Source organism: Chrysochloris asiatica, unplaced genomic scaffold (genome assembly GCF_000296735.1).
Source record: "Chrysochloris asiatica unplaced genomic scaffold, ChrAsi1.0 scaffold00011, whole genome shotgun sequence".
Classification (NCBI taxonomy): Eukaryota; Metazoa; Chordata; class Mammalia; order Afrosoricida; family Chrysochloridae; genus Chrysochloris; species Chrysochloris asiatica.
The window spans coordinates 18,369,265-18,390,854 of NW_006408529.1; the positions used below are offsets into that span (position 1 = coordinate 18,369,265).

At 37.2% G+C, this 21,590-nt stretch overlaps 1 protein-coding gene across 1 annotated transcript in view; it reads right to left on the reverse strand.

The window, feature by feature from the left end:
• The window catches only part of FAT1 (FAT atypical cadherin 1), a 145,127-nt gene that overhangs the window by 30,883 nt on the left and 92,654 nt on the right, over nt 1-21,590 (reverse strand). The window contains exons 9-13 of the mRNA XM_006834456.1: nt 9,063-13,130; nt 8,128-8,324; nt 5,161-5,314; nt 4,119-4,352; nt 1,416-1,805 (exon numbers count right to left, since the gene is read on the reverse strand). Of these exons, the coding sequence (XP_006834519.1) occupies nt 1,416-1,805; nt 4,119-4,352; nt 5,161-5,314; nt 8,128-8,324; nt 9,063-13,130 (5,043 nt within the window). The remainder of the gene's footprint in view (nt 1-1,415; nt 1,806-4,118; nt 4,353-5,160; nt 5,315-8,127; nt 8,325-9,062; nt 13,131-21,590) is intronic.

The window sequence follows — 21,590 nt, forward strand, 5'->3', positions numbered from 1 at the left end:
AGTCTCTTCAACAGATGGTGCTGGCAGAACTGGAAAATGATATGCAAAAGTCTGAAACGAAGACCTTCACCTCTCGCCTTATACAAAATCCAACTCAACGTGGATTATGGACCTAAATATGAATCCCAGAATTATGAAGGTCATCAATGAAAAATTCGGGACATATGTGAAGACACTAATGATGGGAATAGGTACAAACTAGCATTTTTACAATTTGGGAGATTCATCAAGTATCTGCAATCAGAAAAATTATGGTTCTTAACCTATGAATGGGAGATTCAGAAAAGACAGTGAGCTCTTTCAGGAGCCTGATGAGTGAGATTGGACTGCTGGCAGGACTGTGGAGAAACACACATTCAAAAGAGCCCAGATGGCCATCAGCTTTGAAACCCTGCTTTAAATATTATGTAACTGAGAGCTCCCTTTGAAATGACTGACCCAACCCCTACTCTCAAATTCTTTATCACCTTCCCTTGTTGCACGTGCAAATTTGTAAGCACCGAAAAGGCCTCGACCATTTTACTGTACTAAAGACAAGACACCATTGGGAATGGATCTTATCCATAACTTAGGGAACGGATCTCATTCATAAACTAGGGACTGACTATACTTGAACTGTTACATACAAATAGCATATAAAGAAGTCAGTTCAATGGATCATCAGAGAGTCACTCTGGAAACTAAGATGAAAGAATTATAACCACTATTTTACTTGGGAAGCAATTTCACAAGATTCTGATAGAGGCAAAAAAAAACAAAAAACAAAATTCTGACAGGTCACTATTTTCTACTAGCTCTCACTCTTCATTTTACAAACGTAGCATATTCTGTATTTTACTATATTACTAGTATGTGAAAATTACCTATCTATTTATATTTAACTTTCTCATAGTTTTAATTGGATATGCCAGAAAATGTTATTTTAGTATGGAAAACTATAGCATAATGTCTTCTAAACTTCTTTTCAACTCCACTTAACCAAAAAGCAAAAAACTGCACTTTCATCTCTTTAAAGCATCTACTGACAATATGTACTGTGGCTTTTACACAAAAAACACACCCTTTTTTTTTTTTTTTTTTGCAAACCGAGTCCTCCCCTCTGGTATGCTCGTGAGTTATGCTAATTTTAAAAATACATCAATTTAGAAAAAGTACAGAACCCACTTAGAAAATACCTGAGGATTAGCTATTTAAAAAAAAAAAATTATTTCAATAAAAATAGGATACTCTGTCACTTTGCATTACTGTTGTTGTTAAGAACCTTCAAGTCAATTTGGAACCATGGGGTTTCCAAGGAAGAGCTGGTGAGCTTAAATTGCCAGCTATGCGGTTCAAACGACTTTGTTTTTCAGCGCATTAACCCACAGCACCAATTTAGTCTTTCCAGTAGGACAATGCGCTACATGGTACAATACCTGTTTTTGAATCTATGCTGAATTTTCCATGTTCATTTCCACTAATTATTAAGTAGGTGATTTCAGCATTTGCTTCAATATCCCGACTTGCAGCATACACCTGAACAACTTCAGTTCCAATATGAATGTCCTCAGACACTGTGGCACCATATTCACGGTATTCAAACACAGGAGGATTGTCATTTATATCCAAAACTGATACAACAACTGTGCCAGTGGCTGTCAATCTCCTTGGCAAACCTTGATCGACAGCTTTCAAGGTAAGAGTATATACTGCCTGTAGTTCTCTATCCAAAGGTTTCTCTAACTGAATAATTCCAGATAATTCATTAATGGAGAACTGTCCATCAGCAGAGTTAATTAGTGAGTAGGAAATCTTGCGATTCAATCCTGTACAGACAAAGAATCATGTCAGAATGCCATATAAATTTTATATGTTTCATTTAAAGAAATTTAAGTATCAAATATTTTTTGAAACATTTCACATAGTAAAATATTAAAAATGGTAACATGCATTATTGAGATTTATTATCAAGACTCTGGATTAACAATTTACAGTTAAACATAATTTCATAATCAATAAGCTTTCTCAGCAGCTATATGCCACATCTTTTAAACAATAAAAATGTATTATTTGGTTTTAGTGACAAAATATTATTTGAATTTTTTTTTGCCATTCTCATCCTATAGTGTAACTGGAGAAATTATTTTTATTTTGCTATCAAAATCCTATGGTCTTTGGAAAAATTTGTGAAACGATCACAATAAAGCATTTACTTTGGTTATTTTCCAATGATACAAAAACCTCTTTATGTTACTATTGATTTACTCACAAACTTCAAATAATAATTACAATGGGATACAAAGGTTAAGTGAACATACTTACTAACCAGAATTTTAGTGATCACAAACTCCATATAACTCTTTTGAGACTTGAAATATTGATTTAAAGTAAGTTTTTCATTCTAGAACTTATGTTTTATTGTTGTTGTTAAGTGACATAGTGTTAATTCTGACCCGTAGAGACCCTGTATAGGGTTTCCAAGAAGTTACTGGTGAGCTGGAACTGCTGACCTTGTTTCAAAACAACTTTGCACATTACCCCACAGCGCCTATGCACTTTAGCTACTCTACGTTCAAGAGCAAGTTTCAGAGTCTCTTCTGACATCCATTTTGGTCTTTTCTTTCTTTCATGTCTTTCAAATGACCTTTCACCATTTACTTTGTTCAGTGGGGCTTCAAAAAGTTCAGGAAAACTTCCATTATCTTTTAATTCTACTTTTTCATGAAGCTTTTAAGCCCCTTTGTATGATGTCCTTGATGTCAACCCACAACATCTCTGATCTTCTGTCACTAGTATCACATGTGTCAAATCTAATCTTGATGTAGTCTCTAAATTTGTAGAATTCACTTAGCTTGTACTCTGGCTGTTATGGTCTTGTTTTTATTTTCTTAACTTCAGTTTGAACTTATATATGGACAACTGATGGCCTGTTCTGTAGAAGGCCCCTTGCCTTGTAGTGACTGATGTCTCCACTGTCTCTGTCCACAGAGGTTATTATATTTGATTCTTGTATATTCTATCTATCTGGTCAAGTCCACATATATAGTCACTATTTATGTTGTTGTAAAAGGGTTATTTGCAATGAATAGGTCATTTTGGATTTGCCAAGTTCTAGCCTGTGATCTCCAGCGTCAATTTGATACCAAGGCCTTATTTTCCAACTCCAGATCCTCCTACTTCATTGTTTCCAACTTTCACAATCAAATCACCAGTAATTATCAATGCATCTTGAGTACATGTTTGATCACTATCAGACTGAGTAAGTTGACAAAAGTAAATTTCTTCACTTTTGGCATTGGTATTTTATGTGCAAATCTGAAAAATAGTCATTATTAAGTTATCTTCCTTGTACCTGTATGGTTATTATCCTATGACAGACAGCACTGTACTTAAAGATGTACCTTGAAATGTTCTTTTTGACAATAAATGTAACATCATTCTTCTTCTGTCATTTTCGGCATAGCAGACCATATGAATATTTGATTCAAAATATCCTATACCAATTCATTTCAGCTAACTACAGCCTAAAATGTCACTGTTTGTGTCCTGCTTCATTTATGACAACTTTCAATTTTCCTAGACACATATTCATATATTCCACATTCACATTACTAATGACGTTTGCAGCTGTTTCTTCTAATTTTAAATTATGCCACAAAAGTAAAAGAAGATCCTGAAAGCTTTGTTCTAGTTACATCACTAAGGTCACTCTGAAGAGGAAGCTCTTTCCCAGTGTATTCTGAGTGCCTTCCAACCCAAGGAGATCATCTTCTGTCATTAACAGACAACATTGCACGGTTATTTATAAGGTTTTCACTGGCCCTTTTTGTTGTTTTTGTTCTTATTGAGAAGTGGGTCACCAGGATCCTTCTTCCTGGTCTTAGTGTGGATGTTCCACTGAAACTTGTCTGTCATGGTTGAAGCTGCTGGTATTTGAAATATTCCAGCATCATGCTAACAAAAAAGCCAGCACAGCAGGACAAACAGACAGATGAGTGGTGCTAAGGAATTAAATACCACAGTGGGAATCAGTCATCACGCATGAAAGGCAAACACACAGGATTAGAATGTGTTTTAAAACAGAGCTTCCTAAGATCGCAGTGCTCATTCTGAAGACAAAAGCATCATGCTGTTGATACCTGCATCTGCATCTGTGGCCTGTACTCTTGTCAACAGCGTTCCAGGTTCTGTGTTCTCAAACACAGTGATGGTGTGCGGATCAGCAGAGAATTCAGGAGCATTATCATTTACATCTTCTAATGTAAGCACAATACTAGCTTGACAGAATCTTCCACCTCCATCTGTAGCCTTGACTAGAAGATTATAAACTGCTTGCTCCTCACGATCAAGAGGAGCTAATGTTTTCAGTTCACCTAAGAAACAACAAACAAAAATAAATGGACTTGCTTGAAATTTTTAAGACATCAAACGAAATACTGAATCTTATGTGTTCCCCTTTCTCTTTACAAGTGAAAATTTGAGTAAGTCATCTTTCGGGGAACAATTTAATCGATGGCAGGAGCAACAACTGCATTAGCACACTGATCTGCCAGGTTTCTCAGCCCTGCCAGGTACAACCTCATTAAAGTTATAAAGCTCCAAGGCCAAGGCCTCTTGCAGCATTTTATGTACGTCACAAAAGCAAATAGTTACCTAACTTATTAAACTGAAAAATTTTATAAATTAACTCAAAAAATAAATTTATATGTTCATATTCAGGTCTTCAGAAAGAGGGGGAAAGGGTGCAGATAATATTAAAAGAAAACTCTTACTCTAACTCCAATTTTAACAAAGGACAGATTACAGGAGGAAAACAATTCTAGCTATTTAACAATGAATATAACACCGTGAGTCATTTTAATTATAAATATGCTAAATTATAAATTTGTGAAAAAAGCTATATGTGAAACTGAATAAAGCAAGAAGTTTGAGATTTGCTTTAACTTCTGAGTTCTTTTTTTAAAGATAAGTTGATGTAAATAACTTAAGTTTTTAATTCTCAGTTGAAGTAGGTGATACTTTTATCAATTGCTGCTAATGTTTCTAAAACGTCAATTTTGTAGCAGCAGAGAAAATTTCAAAAGAATAAAATTTAATTTCAAATCTCACGTTTGGATTTTTGTTAGAATGCATGTATGATTTTTGTTAGAATGTACAATTTGCCCCAAATATCAGTATTACCTGTGTCTGCATTTAGTTTGAATTTTTCTGCACCTGGGCCAAACAATGTATAAGTAATTTCAGCATTGGAACGGATATCTGCATCTGTAGCAAAGATCTGCAAGATCAACTTCCCAGGAAGGGTGTCTTCTGGAATTGTGTCTGAATATACAGTCTAAAGAGATTTTTGACAGTATTATTAGCATAAAATATTAAAAGTCAGCATGATTGCCAAGGGGATGAGGGAAAATAAGTCCTTTAACTTTGGCGCTAGAAAACCTGAGAAATGACTAAAGTTGAAATCCACAGCTTTTGTAATTATTTTTTTTATCAAATGCATTTGAAACAAGAACTCATGTAACAGTTAATAACTCTGCATCCCAGAAAGCATCTGAATGGCCTTTACCTTACAGAATATTGATGTCATATAGTTGGTATTATATTTAGTTTAACTTAAATTCTTAGGAGAAAATGTAAATAGCACTCTGTATATGTCTAAATACTGGAAATTTGCTATCTGCAATCTAATAACTTCAGTTGGGACAGAAGTGATCCCCGCATTATGGAGAAAACTAAGATTCCCCAGCACCACTGAGGTAGCAAGTGAAGTTCAGACCATGCTTCTTCTATTACTCTCAATTCCAATTTCACATTGGACTCAATTCTGAAATACAAAACAGCAGTGTCCAGTTCCAACTAACAGGAATTCAAGCCAAAAATTAAAACATAAGAGAAACAGGTATGGTTTTGATATACTTATTTTTTCTAATATTAGCTCAATTACAGTTGAATTGGATTTGAAAGCACATGAAACAGAATATTGTGCAATACTGAAGAATTCAAGTATCTATTGTCTTAATTTTATTATTCCCAGAGGTGATAACTGGGTAACTTCCAAATAATATGAACATCCTAAAATAAATAATAAGAACAATACTTTAGCCACATAAAAAAGATTGAAAAGTGTTGTTTGTTTGCTTTTTATTGTTCCTATTGTACTCAGAATTTGATTGCATGATCTAAAGTGAAATTGATGCCTATTCCAACTTGAATGCCTAAGAAAGACACGATTTTAAGTATGTAGAGATATGCATTTCTTAAAAAGTTAGGACAGGTTTGTGTTTTGTTATTTATATTATACCTCACATACATGTCTATGTGTATACCACACACTATATAGTCACACACATCATATATACATGTACATGTATATAATTTTTGAAATATTGTCACTAAATAGCACAAACATGGATGGGAATTAACTCTGCTACTCTTGAAAGTCGTCATTCCCCTCAGAACTGTCTGGATTTTTTCTTTTTTGAATAGTTGTGGAAATACACATAACAAAAATACATCATTGTAACAATTTCTACATGTACAATTCAGTGACACTGATTACATTTTTCATACTCACAAGAACTCTAAATATCTGTCTCCCTATTAACAGCTCTGAGCTTGAACCACCTCCCTTATGGTTCAAACCAACATTGCACATTAACCAGCAGGGCACATTAACCAGCAGCGCCTCACCAGGACTCCCTATCTCCTAAAAATTCTTCTTTCAACTTACATGGCATTGTTCTCTTCCTTCTGTCTGTTCTCTCCATTTTTCTCCCCATGGAAATATCTGTCTCTTCTTTTATTCCCTTTTAATTATTCTCTCAATGATGATCAGTTATCCACAGAAACTGCCAAGTGTACTTACCCTTCACTAACATCTACCCTTACTCTTGCCCATCTCTAAAGAACTCACGAACATGCATGACTCATTCCCTTAAACTTAACAAATCTGAACTGCAACTCAACATACTTCCTCTAAAATCAATTCCCTTCTACGGTCATTTTCATCATCGCTTTGGTCATACTCCAATCACTTTTGTAGGGAACGTTGAAGGCAACAACTCACCATTCTTACAATGCTGCCCCATGCAGGTAGGGACCAAACACTATCAGTTTTTTTGTTTGTTTGTTTGTTTTTTCCCTAGAGAGTGCCTTCTATCCTTTCATTCCATCAGTCACCACTGCCTACACTGTTATTTCCCTGTTTGTTTTCACTCGTCCTCATCTAAAAAATAAACATACTACACCAAGCTGATCTTTAGGCAAATCCTGAATCGTCCGTCACATCCAGCTTTCAAACATAAAAGGATTCAGAGTCTCTCGTTTCCCTAGAATCGAATCCAAATTCCCTGGAATGGCCCTTAAAATTTCCTCTAATAGTTTACCCATCTTCATCCACCCACCCCCCACCCTACTCTCAGATTTATTTCCCATGACTCAATACAAATTTCTGATAAGCTAAACCACTTACTATTCCCACACACCCAATTCACCTCCCTCATGTCCAAGGTCTTTCCATATCTATTTTGATGTCTGACCAATCTTGTCTCCAAATGCTAAGCTGAAGCCCCATCTCTTCACAGCATCCCCTCAAGTAACCTTGAATAGGGACAGCTTTTCTTTGGTATGTATTTTGTTCCTGCATCTAATGATGAGTTCCACAGGTTAAGAAGTCACACTGGTGACCTCTTGGTTTCATTTGTGTATTTGTCAAATTGGAAAAGAAAACTGTACAGTGAATGGCTGGCCAGATTTCTCCCCAAAATGACTTCACCCCAAATAAAAGGAAGCCCTTCATCAAAAATTTACAAAGCATTTTTGCATTTGTTGTTGTTCTGTGCCAATGAGTTGGTTCCAACTCATAGAAACCCTATATAGGGTTTCCAAGAGCAACTGGTGTGTTTGAACTGCGAACCTTTCAGTTAGCAGTCCAGTGCTTATTCAAAGAGGCTTTTGAGCTACACAGCATTCTGAAAATATGAGTTGTCCTGAAGCATTTCAAACTTGTACACATCTAATCCTCACCTCAAACTGTAAGCGATAATAGAAATCATGTTTCAGTTACATCAAAAAATTTCATGATAGTATTACTCAGTTTTAAGGCAATTTCAACTCATAATAGATAACTTTAAGAAGAGTACAGCCTACCTTTTCACAAACTGGACTGTTGTCATTTGCATCAAGAACTTTTACTTCAACTATGGCTTTTGAGGAGAAGGTCCCATCAGTTGCTGTGATAGTTAGAAGATAATTATCCTTTTCTTCCCTATCCAGTGGTCTCTTCACATAGACCTTCCATTCATTCTGCATATTCTCAATAGCAAACTGTCCCAAAGGATCCCCTCCTATTAAGTCATTGGAGAAAAATATGCAAACAAGGACAGAGATCAGGTACCAGGAAAAGTAAGCTATTAAAAAATATACATAATGCTTTTATTCTAAAAAACTAAGGATTTAAAAAACATTAATTACATTTAACTTGGGTATATACTTGTATTAGTAATCCTATTTATAAAATAAATAAAAGCAATAAAAAATATTTTAAACACAAAATGAAAGGCTGGTGGAGATGTTGGTGGTGGCATGCCATCGAGTCAGTTCCAACTCACAGTGACCCTGGATAGGGATTCAGAGGCTGTAAATCTTTCCGGGAGCAGAAAGCCTCATCTTTCTCCTGAAGAGTAGCTAGCTGGTGGATTCAAACTGCTGACCTTGTGGTTAGCAGCCCAACGCATAATCCACCACACACCACCAGGTCTCCTTAAAACTAAAGGCTAATAAACAATAATTTATTGTACAAGGAAATTACACTTTAAAAAACAAAACTAGCCTATATTTGTTATATACCAAGTGTAAAATTCAACAGTATATAAGCCCTAAAAATCAAGAGTCCAAGGAAACAATTCTTAGCTTTGCTCTGGTAATGATCTTGAAACCTATTTTATTAGATGTTATTTCTACTTATATTAGATATACATTTAACTAAAATCATCCCTTTGACTCTGACGTTCCATAAAATGTATGCTTAGAATTTATTTAATACATTAATTTCAAATCAGATAGTCTGATGTGAACCCTCTTACCTGTTATATAGTATGTAACTTGTCTGTTCATCTCTTCAGAATCCGCATCTGTGGTACTTAAAATGGCAATGATACCACCTGGAGGATCATCTTCACTCACAGTCCCTTTATATATCTCTGCCGTGAATCGTGGGGGACTGTCGTTGACATCCGTTACAGTGACATCCACAATGGCTGTGGAGGACAGCTGAATCTTTTCTCCAAGATCTGAGGCAATCACTCTAATCTGGTAATGGTCTCTCTTTTCATGGTCAAGTTCCTTTAGGGTTGTAATCCAGCCTGTTTCCATGTTAATGGCAAAAGACTCGATGACTTCTATACTTTGTGTCTGATCTAGACTATACATAATTTGGCCGTTGATTCCTGAGTCTAAGTCAGAAGCTCTGGTCTGGATGACTTTACTTCCCCCTGGCAGGTTTTCAACAATGAATGCTTCATATGGATTAGATTCCAAGACAGGACTGTTATCATTTGCATCTTTCACCTGGATACTAACATCTACAGAAGCCAACACTTCATAGTCATCGTGGGTGCATCGAGCTAGTACAGAAAATTGATACCACTTAGTTGTCTCATGATCAAGACTCTTCTCCAGTTTCAGTCTCCCACTTTGTCTGTCAATCACAAAGAACTCATCCCGGTTACTTTCTGCAGTGTTCCCTTTGATTAGGCTGTAAAGAACAGTCCCACTATGTTCTGCTCGGATGAGATCTATCTCTGTTCCAATAGGCATGTCTTCAGAAACAGTATAGGTATAAAATGGTTCTGAGAATTTGGGAAGCTGCACTTCCGGTGGAAGTATTTTAACATAGACAGCAACAACAGATTCTTTTGGTGGAGCCCCATTATCTACAGCTCTAACAAAGAAAGTGAAAAACTCATTTTCTAATCCAATTAGGCTTTCCTTTGTGGTAATTACACCAGATAGTTTGTTGATTTCCAAATTCTCTTTAACACTTTCAGAATCGGCTTCAATGGCATAGGCGACATCAGCATTGGATCCCTCATCAGCATCACTTGCAAGAACCTTAATAACTGATGTCCCTTTGGGTGCATCAGATCCAATGTTTACTTCATATCTGGTTGCTCGAAACTGGGGTGCATTATCGTTATCATCTGTAAGGATGACATTAATGGTGCAGAAAGCAACTTTTCCTCCAGCATCCTTAGCCATTAGACGAACTGAGATTACTTTCTCTGCTGCAGTCTCTCGATCAAGTTTTTCCAAAGTAAATATCTGCCCTTTCTCATTTGTGTAAAATCTGTCTTTTGCAAAGTCATTTACAATATGGTAAGTGATGTGGCCATAAATACCAGAATCTTTATCAGTTGCTTTAACCTCAGTTACCAAAGTATGCAAAGGAGCGTTTTCAGCTAGCTCTACTTCATATTCGTTCTGAAGGAAAACAGGGCTGTGCAAATTGCCTCCAATTACAGTTACTTGGACCTGTGCTGAACTTCTAAAGACTCCATCAGAAACAGAAATGTTAAGCTGGTTAAATGGCTTCAAGGTGTGCCGGCGCAGGTTTGAGAGTGTGATAATCCCTGTTGCACCGTCAATGACAAAATTCTTATGATCATTGCCAGACAGAATGGAGTATTCCAACTTGTCTATGTCTGAACTGTCTGCATCATAAGCTTTTACACAAGTCACAAAATGCCCATGGGTGGCATGCTCACTTATTTTGGCTTCATAAACCTGCTGGTCAAACAGTGGTGGATTATCATTGAGGTCTGTGACATCCACCGTGACAATCACATCACTGCTCAGGGGGGGCATGCCACCATCAATGGCCCTTACAAAAATCTTGTGCTGCTGGAACTCTTCATAATCCAAAGTCCTGACTAGTGAAATGAGACCAGTGCTGCTATCAATGTGGAAATGATCATGACTCTTGCTGTGATTCCCAAACATGTGGTATGAAATTCCTCTGTTTGGTTCTGAATCAGAATCTGTTGCTCTAACTTGAACGACAGATGTTCCGATTATAGAAGCCTCCGACAGAGTTGTAGCATAAGACTGTTGAGCAAACACTGGAGGGTTATCATTGATGTCTTCCACTATAATGTCAACAAATACTTCAGCATGAGCATCGGTCAAAGAGTCAGTTGCACGTATGCACAATTTATATGCTGGGTGGGACTCAAAATCCAAAGGAGCGATGACATTTATCACTCCTGTATTAAAGTTGATGGTGAACTGACTGAAGGGATCTCCATCTGTGATGCTGTAGAACACTTTCAATCCTTCTGGACTGTTAGCTTGCACGTGGACCACTGGACTGTGCATCTGGATATTCTCAGGAATCTCTGCACTGTAGAAAGGTTTTTCAAACACAGGCATGGCTTTATTCATAACAGTGATGGGAACTATAACTTCAGCAGAAAAAGCTGGGCTTCCTCCATCTTTTGCAACTACTGTGACAAGATATTCTTTATTTAAGGTGTCAGGTTCAAATTGCTTTTTCAGTGAAATTTCACCAGAGGGTCCAATTTGAAAATGTTCATGATGTTCCTTAAGGTAGTAATGCACTTTCCCATTTCTACCACTATCTCTGTCTACGGCGGTAACATAGCGAATAATATGACCTGCCTCGGCATCCACTTTAACCACAGCATAGTAAGGAAGATTGACAAACACTGGTGCATTATCATTTTGGTCTTCAATGGTGACCTTCACAACAACATGAGCAACTACTGAAGGCTTATGTTCTGCTGTAACTTCTACCACCACATCAAATGCCTCCTGCTGTTCACGATCAAATGGTATGCCTGTGGTCGAGAGCACTCCTGAAGTATGGCTTATTTTAAATCTTCGATCTGGGTTGAGGATATGATAAAACAAAGGTTCATTGATTGGATTCCCAATAGCAGTAATCACAGCTAATGTCATCACTTCAGTAGAATTCTCTTTCACTACCACAGAATACAAATCTTGGGTAAATTTTAACTGACTTTCTCTGCTTTCTTTCACATTAATTTTCACAGAGGTAAAGCTTGCAAATCTGCCATCAGATGCCCTAATGGTTAACTCATAGCGGCTTCTTAACTGAGTTGTGTTTTGTACAGTTATCGAGCCAGTCTTGTAGTCCATAAAGAACTTCTCCCCGATGTTGCCTTCAGTGATAGAATACATTAACTGTGAGAATGCACTTGAATCAGCATCTGTAGCATTTACTGTGATGACTTTTACGCCTTTGTATGTTGGCAACAAAAGTGGGGCTTCATATAATGATCTGGAGAACACAGGAGGGCAGTCATTAATGTCAATTACACGGATAGTCACATTGGCAGCATATTCGGCAAATAAATGTGGTGTTCCCATGTCGTGCACTTGTACAGTAAAATGAAAAACACTTGTTTCCTCATAGTCCAAACTTAGTACTGTATGAATTGCACCAGTGCTAGAATCAATGGCAAAGTATTTGTGTACAGATGGTTCAACGATGTGATAAACAAGCAAAGCATTTGATTCCTTATCAGCATCAGTTGCTCGAATAACTAATGGGACACTACTGTCTGTCAGGACCACACTGTTAATTGAGGCTGATTCGCTAATGAGTCCTGTATATTCTGCCTGCATAAAAATTGGCACGTTGTCATTTTCATCCTGTAGATGAACCAGAACAGTTGTGTTAGTGGACAAGCCAGCCATGTTAGTTCCTTGTATTATCAATGTGTAAGTGGGCAAAGTTTCAAAATCCAGGACTTTTTGAGTGATGATACTTCCGGAATGTGGGTTGATATCAAAAGCATCGCCAATATTTCCATCTTTTATTTCATAGACTACTGATGACTGACTATGGGACATAACCATTATCACAAAACTCCCAATGCTGATTGTTTCACTAATTTCAACAGAATATTCTTTTGATGTAAATTTAGGAGAGGCATTGTCGGCAATGGTGACAAAGACGCGCACAGATGTTATCTCACTCATTGGTGGATTTCCTTTATCAGTAGCTTTAACCATTAAATCATATTCCACTTGGTTGCTTCGATCTAATTCTTTGGCAGTTTTTATAGAGCCCAAGATGGGATCGATTGTAAAATAATTTCCAATATTTCCTGAGTGAAGAAAAAAAGATCTGTTAGAGAAAAATGCATGCAATTGGAGCAGCAGAAATAAATGAAAATATTTAAAAAATGCTTTTTAAATTACATTCTCAAATTAAACAAAAATTCAGACAATTAACATTTGACAGCAACCTTAAATTTGTTTCAATGCTATCCATCTAAAATAAGATACTTTTCAGAGTTTTATCTATAAAACTATAAAAAAAATATGAAGAAATATATGTAAGAAAAAAATACATGAACACAACACTCTATGCCTTAAATTAAATGAATTATTCTCTTCATTAATGGGACTAGCAGTGTGTTGCACAAGGACATGTTCGGGAACACATGAAAAACTCCTTTAGAAAATGTTAGCTTCAGCATTTACTACTTGCATACTCCCAAGTCTCTTCCTCATTAGGAAGCAGAAAGCTGTCTTAGTTATTACCCACTGCTGCTATCACAGAAATCCCACATATGGGCGGCTTTAACAAGGAAACCTAGTTCTCAGTTAAGGAGACTAGAAGTCTGAACTCAGGGTACTGGCATGAGGGGATGGCTTTCTCTCTGTAAATTCTGGAGGAAGACTCTTGCCTCATTTGAGCTTCTACTCCTGGGTGATTTCAAGTGACTTCTGTTTTTTCTTCCCTTATCTCTGCTTGCCTCGCTATTCCTAATCTGTTCTTTTTTATGTTACACGTTGACTTCAATCACATCCTACACTGACATGGCCTGTCAATATAACAAAGAACATCTATTCCCAAATGAGATTACAATTAAAAAAAAAAAAGCACATTGTTGTTGTTAAGTGCCAATAAGTTGGTTCCAAGTCAGAGATCTGGTATAGGGTTTCTGCGAAGTGGCAGGTGGGTTTGAACCGCTGACCCTGTGGTTATTTGTTGATGTTGTTGTTAAGTGCCTTTGAGTTGGTGCAACTCATAGTAACCCTATATAGGGTTTCCAAGGAGTGGCTGGTGGGTTTGACCAACTGGCTTTTCAGTTCAAATCAACCTTATAGTTCAGTGCATTATCCCACAGCACCACACCAGGACTCCACCAAAGGTATGTTGTTGCTGTTGTTGTTATTGTTAAGTATCAATGAGTCAGTTACAACTCATGGCGGTGGTGGTGACTGTGTGCCGTGAAGTTGGTTCCAACTCATAGTGACCCTGGCACATGGTTTCCGAGGCTGTAAATCTTTATGGGAGAAGAAAGCCTCATCATTCTTTCATGGAACGGCTGGTAGTTTCGAACTGCTGACCTTGAGGTTAGCAACCCAACTCATAACCACTTTATTACTAGAGTACTTTAGTAACTATATAAAATTTTCGAGGAGCAGATGGTGAGTGTGAAGCACTGATTTTGCAATTCAAGCCAACCTTGCAGTCCAGTGCTTATTCTATAGCACCACACGTGGACTTTCACTACTAAAAGTACAGGAGTTAGGTTTTATAAAACACTTTTGTAGTTGTTGTTGTTAAGTGTTGTCCAGTCAGTTCTGACTCATAGTGACCCTGTAATAGTGTTTCCAAGGAGTGGCTGCTGAGTTTGAACTGACCTTGTGGTCCAGTGCTTTATCCTACAGCACAATTCAATCCATAACAAAGATTTCAATTCATAAGGAGAATTACAAGCTTCAAGCCAGTAGGTTTTTAAGTAGGCAAGGATTTGAAGAATAAATTTGTATAACCAAGTCCACTGTAAAAATTTTGAACCCTCGAGCAATATTCCTTTCTTGATCTTTTTCAGGCCAATTTATCTTTTATGTTAACATTTGGGGTGGGGCGCATTTTACAATGTCTGGAGATATTTCTATTGTCACAATGGGGGTGGGGGTGTGTTACTACTGACACCTTCAGGGAAGAGATCAGAGATGCTGTTAAACTTCCTAATGTACAAGTTGTTGTTAAGGGCCATCGAGTTGGAATCCTGTATTAGTGGCTGGTGGGTTTGAATCACCAACCATGTAGTTAACAGTCCAGTACTTATCCTACAGTGCTACATCATGTCTCCAATGTACATACATGAAACAGCAGAAAATGTCAAAAGAGTGCTGAGGTAGAGCAGTACTGTTCTAGATCATTTTTCTTTCTTTGGATTTTTTCCCAGCTACATTCTATTTAGTTGCAACTACAACTCCCACAAATATTTTTATCTGGGTACCACTGGTAGAAATCTTTTTAGGAAAAAAAAAGTTTTCTATATCCTTTTTTGATAGATGATGGACGTGTGTAAGGTCTCTGAGGTTTCACTTACTGATGTGAGCCCTTTATCCCTTTTCTGGACCACAAAAAAGAATACAGAATCCATTATCTAGTCAAAGAGCTGAATTTATTTTCCTCAAATGAATTTCAAAGTGAACTTGTCTTCTCAAATTCTGTTTTCTTCTAGGTTTTCAATTAGTGTGACATTTCACAGACCACAGCTACTATATTTTTTTTACAAATAACACGATCATGCAAATAATACCCAAAGCATGCATGTTGCTGTTGTGTGTGCCCTTTAGTCAGTTTGGACTCAAAGAGCATAGGAAATTGATATGAGGGGTGTTGCACAGAAAGAAAAAATTAAAGTGCATTATTTGCCTAGAATTGCAGTACTTAGTATAATTTGCAAACCAGTAGATTGGTCCAGCACTTTTTTTTCCCTCCACATCATTAATAGTAAATACTTCCTCTACAGTCTCCATTTCCTTTCTGTAATACATTTTCTAAAAGTCCATAGCAATTTTTTCTTAGCCCAGACCCGGTCTGGTTTTCATTAAATCCACTTGGCTCTGTGTCCAGGCCCCAAGGCTCTGCTTCCATCTGCAACAGGGCGGAGGCCCAAGCTTTCCCTTGGCCCTAAACTCTTGAGCTGAATCTAGCCGGAGGAGGAGGTCGGTCCTGCCGCCTCTACCAGACTTTGCAAATAGTTACTTCCGGCCTGTCTGTATTTACACAGTCAACAGTCCTGGATTCTCACTCAACTGCAGTTAAGTCAGTCAACAGAACTCCAAGATTCTTTCTTATCCTACCTGTATATCACTCCCACCTCCCAAAATTGCAAGTGATTGGCTGGCCTGCCACAGGAGATTGCAGTAACCTTTTGACAATCGTCTTCATTCTCACCCCTTGAACTTTCTTCAGTCAAGTGCCCAGTTCACACCTGGGACCTCTACACATTTGGTTTTTCTGTAGACTGGAAGGCACTTCCCTCAGCTATTCTATCCATTTATTCATTCACTTCATTATTTATTTCCATTTTATTTGAGTGCCCCTTGCACAGAGAGGCTTTCCCTGACCTCCTTTCTCTATTCAGCATGGCTGTTCATAGCTCTTTACCTTGCACTTTCCTTTACAGCATGTATCACAACCTGGCATTGCATTCATTTTATGTTCATTTTTAACTTGCTAGTCCTGGTGTGGCGCCACTGGATAAAGTACTAGACCACAAGGTCAGTTAAACTACAAGGTCAGTGGTTCAAACTCTCCAGCTGCTCCATGGAAAACCCTACACAAGTTTGCTATGAGTCAGAATTGACTTGACAGCATTTAACAACAACAATCATTTGCTTTCTCTCTAGACCATAAAGGAGCTCTGGTAGCATAGAGGTTATGAGTAAGGCTGCTAGTCTCAAGGTCTGCAGTTCGAAATTACCAGTTATGCTGAAGGAGAAAGATGGTTCCATTTAAGCATGGCCTGCCTTGCTCATTAGTATAGTACCTAAAATAACCTGATGGGCACTTGCGGGCACTGAGTAAATAGATATTGAATGAAACAACTTTCACACATGAATATACTGAAATGTAGCTGTTGTTTTTTAGTGCCATCGAGTTGGTTCTAACTCATAGCGACCCTGGTTAAGATTTCCAAGGAGCAGCTGGTGAATTTGAACCTTGCGGTTAGCAGTCCAGTGTTTAACCTACAGTGCCATACCAGAAATCCACTCAGATGTAGGTAGTGACGGGAGCATAAAAATCAGTTAAACCAAATAAAATAGAACCATATGTTTAATGTCTTAGTGAATATAATTTTTCCAGGCTTTTGGTCTCTCAATTCCAGTTACTCTAGGTTTTTAGAGAAAAATCATTTGAAAGTGTTAACAAGAGGAATGTACCATCTAATTGGGAATCTGATTGAAAAATGTTATCAGCCATGTGAAATTCAGATATGTTCTTTATTCTCTGGAGTACCTTGACATGTAGACAGACCTGAGCTTATTACTGGTAACAAGAACAGTACACAAGAACCCAGTTACTGAATATATGGTTGTAACATTCAGATCCCACATGTGTACATGAGGCTCCAAAAAGTTGAGGGAAAATATGTATTAAGGGGAAACGTATTAATTTTGAAGTCCTGCTGTAGTATTGTAGGATATGCATTTAACTGCTAACCACATGGTCAGGAGTTTAAACCCACCAGCTGCTCCTTGGAAATCCTATACAGAGTCCCCATGAGATAGAACCAACTAGACAGCATTTAAGAACAGCATATTAATTTTTTCTTTTTTTTTTTTTGTATCAAAATAAACTTGTACTAATGTGGTGCTTGCTATAGGATAAGCACTGGGCGGGCCACAAGGTCAGTTTGAACTGCAAAGTTGGTGGTTCAAATCTACCAATCGCTTTTTAGAAACCCTATTCAGGGTCGTTATTAGAAACAACTCAACGGTGCTAAACAACTACAGACAATTTTTAAAACAACAGCAATAATTTGTTATAACATGTCTGAATAGGATCTAATTTGAAACACTAAGGAGGATAGGACATCAGTTTGAAAAGAGTCCCTTATCTGAATAATACTGGAGTCCTGGTGTGACGTTGTGGGTTAATGCACTGGACTACAAAAGTCAGTATGAACCGCTGGCAGTTCAAGCTCACTAGCTACTCTTGAGAAAACCCTATACAGGGTTGCTATGGGTCGGAACCGGCTCGCCAATACTTAACAATAACAACATAATACTAGAAAATAAAGTTTAACAATTTTTTTGCTCTATGCATGCCAAAATGGTTGGGCTCACATCAGCTGCAGACAAGAGCAGATGGAAATTTTAAACAAGTGGGATCAAGATCCTGAAGCATTTCTTTGAAGAACTGTAACAGGAGATGAAACATGACTTTACCAGTACAATCCTGAAGACAAAGTACAATCAAAGCAGTAACTATCATGAGGCAGAAATAGTCTAGTCAAGCAAAAACAGATCCATCAAGAGGAAACGTCCCGGGGCAACAATTTTTGGGATACTCAAGACATTTTGCCTGTTGACTTTCTGGAGGGCCAAAGAACAATGATATCTGCTTATTAGCAGTGTTTTCAGAGAGTTAGCTAAAGCTTTTGTAGAAAAATGTCTGGGAAAGCAGTCCCAGAGTCATTTACCTCCACGAAGCCCTTGCTAATTTCTCTCATCAAATAAAGGCAATTTGGCAAGAGTTCGGATGGGGAATCAGAGGCATCCATCATACAATATCAACTTGGCTTCTTCTGATTTATTTTTGTTTCCCAATCTTAAAAGAATATGTAGATGGTACTCATTTTTCTTCAGTTAATAATGTAAAAAAGGCTGCATGGACATGGCTAAATTCCAAGGACACTCATTTTTTTTAAGGATGGACTAGATGACTGGTATCATCCCCTTACATAAGTGTCTTAAAACTTGACAGAGCTTATGCTGTGAAGTCAAGTTTATATTTGTTATTTTTATTTTAATTCCAAATTTCTACAAACAGTTTGAAGTCTCCTTGCTTATACCAGAAATCATCAGATTTGCAGACAGGAAAGCAACATCAAGAACATGTGGGAAATCAGTGAGGTATTGCTGAGTGGCATGAACATACCCTGATATTAAATAAGTAAAATCATCAAACACTGAAATCTATGAATGATATTTCTTTCCGGGACGGATACACTATGGTGTTCCATGGGAGCGTGCTGACTGGCCAGCAGCCTGGTTACCTCTATTAAATTTCAATTACAATGATACTTAGCCTAAATTTCAATTACAATGATACTTAACCTAAGTTTTGGGTAAGAAAATCCCCTTTATAATAAGGAAAATACAGTGGTTGAGAGTTTTCTATTTCTAGGTACTGTAATAGTTTAGAAGTAGTGCTCTAATAATCTACATTTAAAAAAAGAGGTAAAAAGCACTGCACAGTCCAAAATATAGCACTAATGTGTCTCTAGTCCGTAATTCAATTGTTAGTGAAAATACCCTTTAATTAATTCCTTTTTCCCTAAAGACTCCTAATCAGACCAAACCTTTTTGCTCATAAACTGCTGCTAATTAAACATGCAGTGTTATGGACTGAATTTATAACTTGTTCTTTTGTTTTTTTAACTTTATTAAATGTAATCTAACACAAATTAGAAGCAGGTGATTAGGAATAAACCTTTAAATGAAAGGCAATATCACCATTTTATAGCTTACACTATTCCAGCAGAAACACAAACACACACATACACACAATTCAACTGCATTTCAAGTTCCCTATAAAGTAATCATGTAGCATAATCTTTAAATTACTAAGTATATATATGGTGTTTTTTTTTTTTTTAAATTTTAAGTCCAGTTTCTATAATGGCATTACGCTCTTTCTATTTGCTATTCTTTGGGATGAAGACATAGTTCCATTCTTGAAATACCAAATTACTAATTCCATCAGTCATTATAAGAATTCAAAGAATGCACATGCCTTTTCTCAGGCTCCAACAATCATATTTCAACCTCCCAGTTGTTGTAAATTATGTGAAAGCTAAGGGAAAGTTTAACATTTACTCCTACACAAACTCAGTCAGTTTGTAGAGGATCAAATTATTTTATTGAAATGCTTAGGCATGCACAAATGGAATGCACTGTTTTTCCACATGCTGAATTTCTAAACCAGTTAAAAAAAATTAGACCCTTTATTCAAGGCATCAGCCACATTACAATTCACTGTGATCAAAGCCAGTACACAAAATCTTATTTGTGAGTAATGGATTCAATGTACTCCTTTTCAGAGACAAAACTGAAACTTAAATATATTTAGAAATAAAGAGTTGGCAAGCATTGTGTTGTTTTTTTTAATTACTCCAATTTTGATTATGTGACCTAAGGTGAAATTAAACCTCTTTCAATTTTCATGCCCGGAGTGGTGTGGCGCTGTGGGTTAATGCAAGGTTGTTTGAACTACAAGGTTGGAAGTTCAAAACCACCAGCCAATCTTGGAAATCCTATATAAGGTTGCAATGAGTCAGAATCGACTCAACAGCACACAACAACAATTTTATAACATCTAAAAAAGACACAATTTATAAATACAAGGTGGCTTCAAAAAAAAAAGTTCATGAAAAGAGTGGAAAAGTTCATGGAAAGAGTGGAGAGCGGGACCCTACCAGCAGTATGTCTGAGATGGAGGCAGAGAAAATGACATGGAGAGATGGAGCCATTGGGGACTTGAGACACAGAGAGGGAGAGAGGCTGTGTGCTGACGACTGGAGGGCAGGCTTGCAGGGTATACCCTTTGGTTGGCTGATGATGCATGGAGGGGATTGGAACCATGGCAATGAAACGATATACAATAGGATGAATGTAAAACTAATGTTCTCCCATGTAAACTATCATATAATTCACAATGAAACATTAAAAAAAAAAAAGTTCATGGAAAATTCTTATCATCCCATTTTCCATAAAATGTTTTGAATCCCCTCAGTTAGGCTAAATGGAAAAGTCTCACTACTATAAAATCATTACAAAATGGAAGAGTAAGGGAGACTGTATGCACGTTCTACAGTGGAACTGAAGAAGATGGAAAAATGGAAAGCTACCCTTGTAATCACATATTCACAGTACTTGGCCCTAGCAGGGGAAGTCCTAAAACAAGATGATTTCTGACTGCATAAATCATACACTCTAAATTAGATGTCTATTTTAGTCAATGGCAGAATTCTTTTGCAAGAATCATCCATCTGTGGATAATGGTGATCCCTACATATCAAGTACAAGTATGAATTAGCACTGCACTCTTTTAAGTCTTCCCTTTTTTGTTCAAGTTTTTATTGTGAATTGAGTGATAGATTACATGGGTGAACATCAGTTTTATACTCATTGTTTGTTTCATTGCACTGATTACAATCTTCTCTGTAGCACTACACTCTTGGCACAGCAATGGCACATAAATGAGTTTGTTCTATGGAATGAGTAAATGAACGAGCAACAGCATAAAACAGACTACCAACAACAAGACTCTGGATCGCTTGCTCTTTTGCACTAGGCTGGTCCGTGCAAGTGGTCTGATATATCTTGCCTACCCTTGTTGCCTCTTGTCCAGTCTACTCCTGCAGGCTCTACAACCTTAACAACATTTCTTCTGGATCTACTTCCCAGTCCTTTGGGAACTGCTGCCATAATCAAATTCCATGAGAAAAACATAACTGCTAAAAGTATATGGGAGTCAAAGTGGTAGAAAAGCAATACCTAGAAGGAACAGTAGGTGCATGACACAC